Here is a 14,000-nt window from a genome sequence, read left to right on the forward strand (position 1 = left end):
CAAATCCTGGTATTTTCTGACTTTGTATCACTCTGTAAATAAGACACTGTAATCAGTGGGTATAGCAATTTTAATGGTCAATGCTACTTTTCTCTTCTTTTCATGGACACTGTATCTGTTTTTTTTTCACATCTCTTTTTTGAACTGTTTATAATGAGCGATCCAATCTGATATAAACTTTATCATTCTGTATAATGCTTTGGGGCTACTGTTCTCAATGCTTCTCAGCTACTTCAGTATTTAATGTTTGCACAATCCCCAATGCAACAGTCTTTTTCAGTATACAGGCCCTTTGCCATTGCTGCATCACACCCAACAACAAGATGTGTGACTATTTCCGGTTCTGTTTTACAGAACCTGCATTTATCTGTTTCTTCCACATGTTCACTGGACTTTGTGAACCACCATGTATGCAGTCCACTATCTTGGGCCGCCAATATTATATTAACCTTTCATCTTTTGGTTTAAATTCACCTCTCTAACCATTCCTGCATCAGATCCTGATTGTCATGAGGATGTTTCTGGAGTTTTCTGTACTTGCAAATATATTTATGCCTTTCCTCATTTCTTGCCTTATTAACTGATCCTTCTCCTTATATTCTTTATTTTGTTTGTTTTTTTGGCACATTCAGTTGCTGCCTGATTTTTATCTACTTCTAGTTTGATTTCCATTCCCACTTGACACCAATGTGCTTCTGCTAAACTAAGCAGGGAAGTCATCTGAGACTTGTTAAAACTTTCACGGTGTTTGGGTCTTGTGAGGTCAGAAGATATGTATGCAGTCCTACGATTGTAGTCAGTTTCGAGGAGGCCCATATTTCCTTCAGAACAAGGAATGTATATAATCTTGGTATACACTGATTTCTATGTATAATTTGATAAGTGTGAAACATTTTTCTTGTTTTCCTGTGCAAATGATCTAGTACCTTTTGGGGCCAGTCAGTCATCCCAAAATTGTAAGTTAGAACAGGAAGAGCAGATTGGTTTATAGTGGGTAGTAGATAAAGCCCTGGATGTACCATGATGCTGACTAGATGCTGATGTGCTGCATGACTTTGAGATGTGCCAGCATGATGATGACTGTGAACACGGGCAGTAAACACCTCCACAGCAGATGTTGCTGTGGGAGTGAGATCTTTATCATCTATGGCCACGCTAGCTAACGTCTGTGAATGTAGCAGATGACAAGCTCTGAGACTGGTCCCTCTCACCTGTCAGGCAAGCTAGAGAAGACATTACACATTCCAATGTGTGATTCAGTCTATCCAAGGAATCACACATATGGGACATGCATTCCTGTAGGTCATCACCTTCACCCTGGATTACCCTGAATATCCCCTGCCATGTTGGTGGCTTCACCATCATGATCAAACCTCACCAATTCTGGGTAAATCCTGTAATAATCACACTGATTTGTGGATTATTGCTTAATTATATTACCATAAACACAGAAATATAAAATTCAAAAAAACTAATTGTTTCTATGACAAGTATGATGTAGTAATTGGGTATTTACATTATTATTATTATTATTATTATTATTATAAAATGTGATAAAAATTAGTAGAAATTCTTAACAATCACATTACGTTTAATGCTGTAGAGCAGGTCTGAACTGGAATTTTAATACATGTAATTATCAGACTATATAAAAAGATCGCAGTCTTCATATTTCAGATTCTGAGCTTTATGTTAGTGTAGTGGCATGGCCCATACATATAAAGGTCTCACCGCAGATGCACGCAACTCAAGCAGAAGAAACACCCTATTCATTATAGAATTAGTATGAGATTACTGATTTCTTGGCAGCATTGCTGAGGAACAGCTAAAAAGAAATCTACAGAATTGCAACTGGTCTGCTGTGACAAGCAGTAAGTGACAAGAACTACTTATGGTGCACATTTTGAAGGGTAGCAAAGTGATGCGATACAAAGTCAAAGAAAATGAGAACTGAAGCTGGCAAATGCTTTCATTCCTAACTAATGTAAAGAACGAGAAACTGAACAGCATTTAATAAAGATATTGTACTATCTAGGCTTTTGTAGTGTATATAGCCTTATCATTTGTTGAAGGTTGAGGGTTCACAGGTGTTGACAGGTAAGAACTCTGCTCATGTTCCATATTATCTTCTTCTTCAGGGACATAGAGGAAGTTTCTACATCTCTGAGGTTCAATCACCTATATGAAATACTTCTAATAATAAACCATAACCAAATCAAAGAAAAACATGCCATGATTTCTATCCACATAATTTCAAACATGTTCCATCCAAAATTCTTAATCTCAGCAAAGGAAGACTTATAGTTGCTCATGAGAGTAAAGTTGACAGAAACCTGCAAAGGTTGAAAGACATACATTAAACACTGTAAGGTTACATCTTAAAAAAGAGAAGTTTAGGGATGAGTTAATGATATGAAATGATTACAGTGAGTATTGTACTTCCCAAAGCCAGCAGACTAAACATCACACCCTGTAAGGACTCATGTGAACCACATACCACTATCACTGTTTGGCTCCTGTATCACTAATGTTTGTACTAAATATAACACCTGGCCAAAACATGACTAGGTATGTAAACCTCAGATTCGATCCATACTCCCCAGATGTAGTCAGTCAACTTTATGTCATCCACATCACCACTACTATTAATCACAGAGACCTCCGGCACTGATAAGTGCTGTAAAAAGAACTTTCTTTACCTGACCGTTAGTCCGTGGGTTAACATAACAGTGAAAGGTGTAGCTGTTTGTAAAATTAATCAAACTCCACTGGTATATGATATATTTCTACCACCTGAACATGATGCTTACTTTCTTTAATTTGCAAATTCATGACTAATGGGTCTGTCCATACCCTGTCATGCATTATCCATGTGTAGTGACTGTCCAGAATTAAAGAAAGTGGATGACTGATTTAATACATGGAAAAACCTGAGCAGGTAGCCTGTCAGCAGGTGCACTAGACTAATGCAGGAAGAGAGGTAAGGTGAATCATCCCACACCAGTCCAGCTGGAGGCCTTGTAAACTGCAAAAAGAGGGGGTCTGAATGGAGCTGCAGAGGGAGAAGGGACGTTTTAAATGTGCTGGGGTGGGAAGGGATGTCTTGACAAGACACTGAAAGGGATACAAGTTTGGAGAAATCATTTGCCACAATGGTAAGCCTGAAGAAGTTTTCACACTATTGAAGCTGTATTTCTCTGCATTTGATGTCCATGAAGCTGTATTTCTAGAGGTTCCCACAACTCTACCTTAGACCAAAATAAACAAATACAGTATATAAACAAAGAAAGTTTAACTAACTAACTAACTAACTAACTAACTAACTAACTAACTAACTAACTAACTAACTAACTAACTAACTAACTAACTAACTAACTAACTAACCAACTAACCAACTAACCAACTAACTAACTAACTAGAAGGCACTTTGAGAGAAAACAATTGCATGGATGATCCTGCTTCATGGCATAAAACATCTCAATCTGCTATGGCTCTCTGGCCTTGCTTGATAGAATATGAATGCAGTAACACTTCCTTTTAAAGTTGCTTAGTTCACATTTAGTATTAATTTTTGCAGAAAATGTTTAGTCAGAATATGATTTGCATAGAAAAGGGTAATAAATACCAATTAAAATGTGTATGAACATTTTCTTTTGTCACAAATGCAAAACAATGGCAAATTATATCACTGTATATTTTATATCTTGGTGAGCTATTAATGTAATTAATAAATCATGAAATGATATTTTATTAAGCTCAGGAAAATTTGTGACCTCATAAGAAAAGATCCAGAAAGGCATGTCTGTTACTTAATTTATTTTTCAAATCACAGCCATTATGCCTGGTATAACGTGTCAACATGCCTTAGTGCATAAAAAAGGGAAACACACTTTCTGTCACAATTTTCATACAGTATTTGCCTAGAGCACTCAATTTATCAGACCAGATACCTTAACACGGTATGATGCTTGGTTCATTTAAAATGCAGAGTAGTGGCAAAAAGTCAAGTGTAGCACAATTTTATTCAAACAGCTTAAAACAACTTTTAATACTAAATCTTTCCTCTAATTGGTAGTGAAGTGCAAATACATGTGTACATTCTACGGGTGAACACACCTTTTGCAATATTTTTCCCTTTTACTGAAAGTTGTATACTAGACTTAGAATTAATTGATTTATGCATGGCATTTATTTATTTATTCATACAGTAATGATACTAGTAGATTGATTGATCTGTAGTGCACAATTTTCAACCTTAAGGGATGAAAACAGAGAGAGAGAGAGAGAGAGAGAGTGTGTGTTTATGTCTGTGTCTACACAATAGATAAATGAATAACAAAATATAGTCAGAAATGTATAAGAGCATGTTTTTTACTACAGAGGAAGGTTAAGGGACACTAACCAATGAGAAGACTGTCTGTGAAGATGGGGTAGTTCCTAGACAATGAACATTGCTTTACCTTACATAGGGGGTTACATGGTAGTCAAAGTCTGAGAAGAGACCCAACATAAAAAATATATTTGTGGGTATGACTGGGAGACCTAAGGTACTATCTGTTATTGAGTGAATGACCCACACTGATCTATTGATAACGTCTTTTTTATCATTCATCTGCAAACTCTCTTTTGGGATATTCAGTAGAAATGTTTTTTTCAGGGTGGTGCAGCGGTTAGCATTGTCGCCTCACAGCAAGAGGTTCTCCCGTTCGATTCTCAGCTGAAGCGCCTTCCGTGTGGAGTCTGCATGTCCTCCCTGCGGTCGAGTGATGTTAAAGACATGCAGGTAGGTGCAAGTGTGAATGGGCGTGCCTTCGTTGAAGGTTGGGGATCAGGCTGGCAACTCGGCACCGTAAAAAATCCACTGCCAATCATGAGCGGACCGGAGTTCCTCTGTGGTGACCCCTAACTGGGAAAAGCCAAAAGAAGAGAGAGAGAGTTTTTTACAGTACCACTGATGGAAGTGCTTTGTAACAAACATCATTGCATTTCATAATATAAACAGTTGTCTTAATCACCCAGAAACTCACTAGTAGAGAAGAGGTTGAGGAGGCGATGCGCTTCACACATCTGTTGACATTTCTCTTTGATGTTGCTTATACAGAAAAAGCACATCCTTTCATTTATTTATTTATTTTATTTATTTATTTATATTTGTTGACCAGGAGTGTCCGACTGGACGTAGGTCCATTTTCAGCGGAGGCCCGGGGAGAAAAGCTCCACAGATAAAATAAACAGACAGTAGTTACATTGGATTACATAGCGATTAACAATTTATATAGCAATTACTTACAACATATTTACAGATGAAGAACATAGTACACCAGTAGACAACTAGAATCTTTATCTGTGAAGTACATAGACATTAACAAATGTTAAAATAAGAAGTTCCTGCTGTATAATAAGTACTGGCATATGAGTATCTGAGCTTGCTATAATCAAGGTAGTTAGTGGAGTGGAAAGAAAGGTAGTGTTTGGATGGGGTGGGTGATATTAGAGTGGGAGTTGCAAGGGCATTCATTGTTGTATAAGAAGAAGAATCTTCATCAAAGTCCTCATTCTTCTGGGTCAGTAGACTAAAAATATCAACTACATTAAAAGTATAAAAGCCAGGATAGCATCACATCTCACTTTCAAGTGCTGCTTACCACTACCACTAAGTAGCTCAGAATTAAAATAATCCACACTATAATCAGCCTCTTTCTAGTTTTAAAAGACAGATACTTCTCCTTGGGGACAGACTGTGCAGGAACATAGCTAGTTTTGGTACCAAGGCTGCCTGAAGAGCTTCTTCACAAATCACACTATCCTATAAAAGTAAGATCTTGAAAGGTTTGCAGGATTTAATAGCTTGATAAACATTCCGAGAAAAAGGCAAGAATGCAGCCCAAGTAAATTAGATGATTAGATGCTAATGGTCTCATGGGAAAGACCACGGACAAGATTAATTTGTTTCCATCATAATATAAAAACAAATAATTGGAAAAAAAGAGAAGAACTCTCCCCAAGCTGACTTACCTGCAGATTCCGGAATAATTTATGGCTCAGTTCAGGTCACTGCTCTCATTCTCAAATATTCACAGAATGGATGTGATTCGGTGCAGAATCCTGAATTAACAGTAAATTCTTAGTCTTCGAACTAAATTTGCAGGAATTCTGGGTCTAGAATCTTGGATGGTCATAGGGACTGGAGTCTTAAAAGCTATGGTTTAAATATGGTTTCTATGCTATTTGCTCTGTCTTGTTTGGAGACTGTGGTGGCCTTTCGGGCCTGCTCAGTTAGGTCTGAGAATTATGCTACTATCTTAGAAAAGAGCACAATTGTACCCTTTGAAATGGGCAGGATATATACCCATCCCTGCAAAAGCAGGCCTAGGTATTTACACGCTGCTTTACAAACCCGAATTTTATAACTAATATTACGTTTTCTTGGCTGCAAGGCTTGTTGTTAGAGATGCACCTTATTTTCTGGAGCTGAATCCAGCGCTCTCAGATGCCCAAAAACAAATTACAGCTTTCTCCTCACTAGAGCACTAAACCTAAGATCAGCTTTCTCAAGAAATCCATGACTCTACTAAGTTAGCCACCTTTAAGAAGAAATTCCTGCTTCAGCTTAATAAAACAATGCAATGTAACTGCTTCACCTCAGTTGCTTAAACCTTTCATTTGTGCCCAGAATTTGGCCTTTAATCTTGTCCTCTTAGAGAAGAAGGCACCAAACCTCAAGCCTACCTTAAGCATGTTAAATTTATCCCTTTAGGTCAAGCCAACGTACAGCATGTCTGACCACTTTAGTTATATTTGTTAGTTTTGCATTTTTTTTCTCTTTGTAAGTTCTTCAGTTGATTTGTATCTATTGTTAGTTTTGTACTCACATTAATCTCTATATTTTTGTACTTGATGTTACTACTTTTTTTATTTGGCCTTTGTCATGACTGAAGAGGGTTCTACCTTTGATCAGACTACTTACCTGTGGTGTAAGGGAGGTCTTTCAGACTGTTACTCTAGTATTAGTTGAGTAATAATTGACAGAAGTCAACAATCTCTTTCCCACAAGGAATCCCAGCTGAGATGTCTGCTTGAACACCAGCAGTGGTTCAGTGTATCTGGCATTTTCTCTTTTCTCCACAGGTGTGGCACCTTGGAGTTAAATTATTTAAGAATATGTTTAAGTAAAGAGGTCTTGGGGTGCATGTTGGCTTGCCCCCTGCAGAAAACATTTTTTAAAGGCTTTGCCAAGTCGAAGGACAACCAAAACTTTTTTGAGAGGTTTTGGCAAGTTGAAGGCTTAACGTTTTCTTTGATTTTATATCCTTCATCTAGTTGAAATTCAGGAAAATACATCTACTATCTACAATACCTGTCTCAGGTTGAATCCTATGTTGTGACTTTCTTTGAGTAATAAGCATTAATGGCCATCTCTCATTTTCTTCCAACTGTATATATCTCTTTCTCTCTCTCTCTCTCTAGATATATATATATATATATATATATATATATATATATATATACATGTATATGTATAGAGATATAGTAAAGTTAAAAGAAACGATAGAGGCTACGTTTGTAAAAAAAATACAAACTTATTTGATATCCCACCAAACAACGGAAATGGTTATAAGATTCAGTTGCTTTGGAATACCTATGAATATATATATATATATATATATATATATATATATATATATATATATATATATATATATATATATATACACACATATCAATTAACTTATTTTTTTGCTTTAAGGCAACCCTATACTTAATTTGTTGAACAGCAATGTCACATCTGTTTTCATTTGCAAGCAACAACTACAAACATTTATTAGAAGACTGATTTTCCACAAACCTATAAATAGTTTTGTTTCAAAATTGAAAGCACCAATGGTGGGACAGACAAAAAAAAAAAAGAAAAATATTGACTGAGTTATTTGTAAGTGAACTTTGGAAACTTCTAACAGCCTTATAGTGGTAGCTGGTGGGGATAAGAGTGATATATGTTTGAAGGTGCACTGTAATGAATAGCTGATTATGTTTTATTTCTTCTTCTTCTTTCGGCTTTTCCCTGTTAGGGGTTGCCACAGTGGATCATCTGTCCGCTCATGACTGGCAGTAGAGTTTTACAGTGTCAAGTTGCCAGCCCGGTGCCCAACCTTCCACAGAAGGCACACACACGCACGCACACACTCATACCTAGGGCCAGTTTAGAGTGTCCAATCCACCTACTTCCGAGGCATAAAAACATAATGAAGGATTTATATCACTTAACAAACAAGTTATATGAGGGTGTGGAGCAGAGATGAAAATGTTAATTTATTTATTTATTGTTTATGTTTTAGTCAGATAAACCAGCTAGGCACAAGTGTCTCTGCAGTGAGGACCCAGGAGCACAGATTATTATTACTCAGTGTCATAGAGTAAGTAAATGGAAATAGAGGGACTCAGATGGAGGACCACACAATGAAGCTCATTAGCAGCTCATTGCCTTAATCCTATGTGCTAAGATGTTAGCATTTCTTTGAAATCTCCTATACCCATATTATACATGTGCTTTGTATACTAAATGCAGGTGGAATAAATCACATCAAGACAAACATGGGTAAAAGACACTGCACCCCAAAGTTACTAATGTATGTTCTAACACTGATGAGTATTTAAATATAAGCAACATGGAAAGATGATTTTACAGAAGAAAAATGCTGACTTATTTATTTATGTATTGAATTTGGTAACCAGGCTAGAACACTAATCCAAATGGACCTATTTTAGTCTCAGCCTAGACAAATCTAAATGACAGTCGACAAGCAGATTAACAAGAAGCATTATGAAAGCTTTTCCAAAGGGTGAGGTCCTTATTTACAGTAATGACTAATTTGCACACTACTTGCCTTACACTAAATTCTTAAAAGACTGATGAATAATGGGCCTCAAGTTTGTGACTATGTAGTCAGTGAATACCTCTGTTGTAGCTGGGCATAATTTCAGCCAGCTAAGAGTCATCTGTCAAATAGCTATATAAACACAGCTATAGAGATTTAGGACAGGACTCTTGTAGGACAGGAGATGGGTGTAGTTTGGTGTCCACAGCATCCAAATTATACCATGGCTTATATCACTGAATGATCTCCCTTAGAGATTTGGTACCCACTGCATCCAATTCAAACCTTGGCTTGCATCATTGGACAATCTCTCTTAGAAGTAGCACATTAAATGCAAAATCAAAAATAATTATTAAATGAGTGTTTCATTAACAAAGTAGTATGTAATCACTACTCCATCAGTCACAACCCTTCCCCATTTTCACATACTTCAAACTAGCATTCCAACCCAAACTAGTGTTGGCCAAGTAACCACTTACTCTCTGTCATGTTCATCATATCATATGATCATTTATTCATGCTCTCCTTTTCACATGATACATTTCTTTTGCCTCATATTTTATGGAAATATGGCTTTCAGATGTTTCACTTGGCCACTGTTTATCACATATTCTTTTCTTGGTGCACTCCACTTGGGGTTAGACTAATATCTCTGATGTAATGCAAGCAACTTTGATCTACTGCCCCAATACTAGCTGTATTCCCTTCCCTTTATTTATGTAATACATTATGCTATGCGGATATGAAATGTTTGCAAAAGTCAACTCCTCAAAGCTTTTCCAAGAAATGAATGAATGAATGAAAACATGAATGAACAAACAAATGAATAAATGAATGAGGCTTGCAAGGTGTAAGATATAACTAACAATAGGAACAATGTATTTAGTGCATGCATGAAAAAAACTCAGCTGAAGTAGCTGAGGTGCATCGTTGTGGCCTGCAAGTTTGAGTGCAAGTGGTGCAAGTAGGCTGACACTAGCAACAGAAAAAGGAAGACAGACACAGGTAGATGAAATCATGGAGTCTGCAATACCCACTAATCTCAACAAATTAGAGGAACCATGTAGTCAGCACATGTTGTCATGCATCTGTTTTTGTAACAAAAATAGGGAAGTTGCAAAGAAAGTATCAGTGAGAACAAAAGCTTGATATTAACGTTTTTATATTTTTGCTTCCGCAGGAGTGGGGTATGGAAATGATTTACAAATCTGTCACTCTGCCTATCCTGTCAATCAAGAAGTTTGTAGTTGAGATGCTAAATAAAGAAAAGTCTGAAAAAAAGTCATACCGACAGTGGAAGGATGTCCCCTTCACAATTGAGGAATTTGACTACGTCGACTACTGTCAGAATAACTTTCCGGAAGTCTCCTTTGACAGTGCATAAGAACTCAGAAAATATTAAAATGCAAACATTCAAAAGTATGTAGATTATTTTAATAAAGATCATAAGACATAATGGTTATATCTGTACACCAAAATGACAAAAGAGTCCATTCCACTTACCATCCCTGGCAGAGTTCAAATCCCACCTCTTAAACCAGATGGAACTTTCTTAATGCTTATTATGGAGAACAAATCTTTTACAATTTGGTTATGGAAAATCCTGTTTTCAGACAGCTGGAAAAGGCTATAAAGTAGTGTTAGCAGAAAAGCAATTGCATGTGTCAGTAGTTTGCACAACAGATACCTTATCAGTGAATTATACAGTTTCATCAAGAATATAAATATTCAGACCAGACAAATTCAGGCCCTGTTCAACCTTCTAAAGCTGTGGAAAAAAAGAAGGACAAATATCTCTTTTTTTATGTAAAAGGTGTTTTCTTTGCCCTGACTAATGGTGACCCCTCTGAGGTAAGTGTGGGGTACAGAAACCTTTACAGGCCAAGATTCAGGGCAAGTTTTGTTTTGGTCGAATGCTTCTTCAAAATAGCTGTTGTGTGAATTTGCTTTAAAAAGTTCACTGCTCATTAAGAGATTTCATTTCTGTGCAGAGTGAAATAATTTTGGGCATGAGTTAGTGATTTTATGCACCCTGTATTTCAAAAAAAACTTCCCAAGATGTTGATTATAAGTGAAAAAACATACTTTTTTATTTTAGTGCTAACACGTATTTACATAGTACTGATTTTAACGATAGAATTACAGAAACCAGACGTGAAGTTCCTATATACAGACAACGATATAGCTCAATTATTATTTCAATAGTAACATAATTTAGAAATGAGATGCATTGTGCATTTTCAGAAAAGTTAGATGAAATTATTCACGGGATTTTGTAGAATCTGAGAAAGTCGACTGCATCAGTTTTGCTGCAGAGTGAGAAGCATGCCTGACATTATAGTGCCTTTTGGGGAACTGCCACCGAGGCTAATTACTCCATCAATAAGACACTGCTAAGAATTGACCCAATAGTCAGTGATCTGGGAACATAAGTAGAGAGTAATCTGGCCTGTGACCAACATGTGGCCAAGGTTGTAAGAAAATCATTTTATGTCGTCCAACTTATAAGTAAGGGCATGGCATCCACATCCAAAGAAGTCATGGTGCCACTTTATTCAGACGTTATCAGACCCATCACTGAGTATAATGCCCTATACAGCATGTAACTGACTAGACATATGCAACAGTTGGAATGCCTACAGAGTTTCCTTATCAGGAGAATCCAGGCTATAAATACATTATCCTATACAGATCACCTTAAAGCCCTATCTCTATACTCTACTTCCTACAGGTTACTGAGAAGTGATCTATGCCTGGCATACAACACATTCTCAGATCCAGCTCTGATGGCCCTTTTGCACATCTGGAAAATGAACAAGATCAGAACTACTAGATCCAAGGATTTAAATTTTGCTTGTGACATAAATAAAACATGGTGGTAAGACAGATATGTGTCTCAGGGGATCCTCATGCTCTGAAAAAGGCTCCCCATCCATGTGAAGCAGAGTCCATCCCTCACCCTATTTAAGCATAACCTTGACTAATGGATAGAAATCAGAAATTCACCCTGGGTGTGGCCCCATGTTTCTGACAGACGGAGGCAGACAGTAATGCCCTAACTAACATATACCGCCCACAAACAACATCCTTACTAACATACTCTCTCTTAATAAACTCCAATGATACATAGGGAAACAATTGGAATGGGTGGTGTCCTAATAAACTCCAATGATACATAGGGAAACAATTGGAATGGGAGGTGTGGCTAGGATTATAAGGGCCCTGGTGGTCATTAGCCTGGTGTATAACTATGAATGTATTTCTAAAACAAACACATGGGGTATAGATGTTGACAAAATATTAAATATTTCATAGATTTTTGTATTTCTTTACAGATCAGGTCATGCGTTTTATTTTCAAAGGGACAGAAATGAGACAAGTTGCCAGTTTGATGACAAGCAATAAAATTTACATTGTAATCTTGTGTAAAACAAAGACAGAAATGCTCAGGACAAAATGTCTTGCATCAAGTAACTATCAGTTTCGGTGTATTAAGCTGTAATAGGGCTTAACCAAAAAGAGTTTCACTGTCTCCTTATTTTCAAATATTGAAGTTGTTTATAGTGTTCCTACTGGCCGGACTCATTTAGTATATATATGATATTAGGACAGTGAATACTTGCACTAATTAAGAGAATCTATATTTTCTGAAAGAACAGGCTAAAATCTTTATTGGACATAGGCCCTTTTTAACCATAAACAAAAAATGTGGCAAATAGTAGAAAATGCATTTATTAAAATCCATCATATGTTTCAGGCTCGAGACTTCATCTGCACAAACCTTTCAAAATGTTCACTTGGACGATGAGTTAAGCCCATTGTGTTTTCTGGAGTCTTTCCTTATACATTTATTTCATAATGAGCTGGCAGTACTGTAAATCGTTCATAGGTGTGTATGTGAGTGAGCTAGTGTATGAGAATATTCTGTGATGGGCTGATGTGCCATGCCAATTAATGTCTCTGCCTTATGCCCTTTGATTTCCAAGCTAGCTTTCTCAGGCAATGCAGAAATGGATAAAGTGAATCCGTTCAGTCCTGACACCTTTTATGTGTGGATTCTGCATGTTCTCACCATGTCTGTATGGCTTTCCTCTGGTACACCTGTTCCTCCCACCTACCCAAATGTTGCCTGTTTGCCATCCATATATATTACAACTAACCTTGCCCTTGTGGTCTGGGCCTTGACTGATAAGGGTCCAAGATGGACTAATTCACTTATTCGAGTAACAAATGAATAAAATAAAAACTGAATCGATTAGTTGCAACTCTCTTGTTTTTGGATGTAATGCACTTGTGTCACTTAACATTTTCTGTCTTCTGTATTCCTTTTACATTATTATTCAGTTTTCATCTTTTGGGATTCATTTATTTTGTTATCTAAACATTCTCTGAGTCACAGTAGGGTGTATGAGAGGCATAGCCCCCTACCTAGTTTGGTTTTATATTATATTTCACCAAAAGCTTCAAAACAATACATTTTAAACCATAGGCATGCATTCTTACAACACCAATGACTAACTCTTTCCAGAAGACAATATATACCCAAACTAAGTAGGGGGCTACACCGCTCACACCCCCCAAACTATATATGCTAACTCCAGGATTGCACTACAGTGGGGAAAAGGGCATATACCTTTTACATGCCTTACAGTACTCTACACAGTGACAGTACTTCACTTCAGTGAAATGAGATTCAGAGAAATGAGCTTTCAGTAATTTGAGCTTTCAGCAATTTGGTCAGGGTGAATTCAAATTCAGTGAAATGAACTTTCAATGAAATAAGTCGACCCATATATATATATATATATATATATATATATATATATATATATATATATATATATATATATATATATATATATATATATATATATATATATGTGTGTGTGTGTGTGTGTGTGTGTATATATATATATATATATATATATATATATATATATATATATATATGTAGAGAGAGAGAGAGAGAGAGAGACAGATTGTGTGTGTAACATAGTTGTGGGGGTGCAGGAGGTTCCCCTGAAACAGTACTTGTATTTGTTTTCTTTTCTTTTTTTACTTTTATGAATGTCAATGATTTGGGTCATTGATGCTGTTGTTTGATTTGGAGCCCTATCAGGTAAT

At 36.6% G+C, this 14,000-nt stretch overlaps 1 protein-coding gene across 1 annotated transcript in view; it reads left to right on the forward strand.

The window, feature by feature from the left end:
- The window catches only part of DHX58 (DExH-box helicase 58), a 409,135-nt gene extending 396,004 nt beyond the window's left edge, over nt 1–13,131 (forward strand). The window contains exon 13 of the mRNA XM_044054731.1: nt 10,057–13,131. Coding sequence (XP_043910666.1) covers nt 10,057–10,260 — 204 coding nt within the window. The 3' untranslated portion in view covers nt 10,261–13,131. The remainder of the gene's footprint in view (nt 1–10,056) is intronic.
- The last annotated feature ends 869 nt before the right edge of the window (nt 13,132–14,000 follow it).

This window comes from Protopterus annectens, chromosome 13.part0, assembly GCF_019279795.1.
Source record: "Protopterus annectens isolate FY-2018-M chromosome 13.part0, PAN1.0, whole genome shotgun sequence".
Classification (NCBI taxonomy): domain Eukaryota; kingdom Metazoa; phylum Chordata; order Ceratodontiformes; family Protopteridae; genus Protopterus; species Protopterus annectens.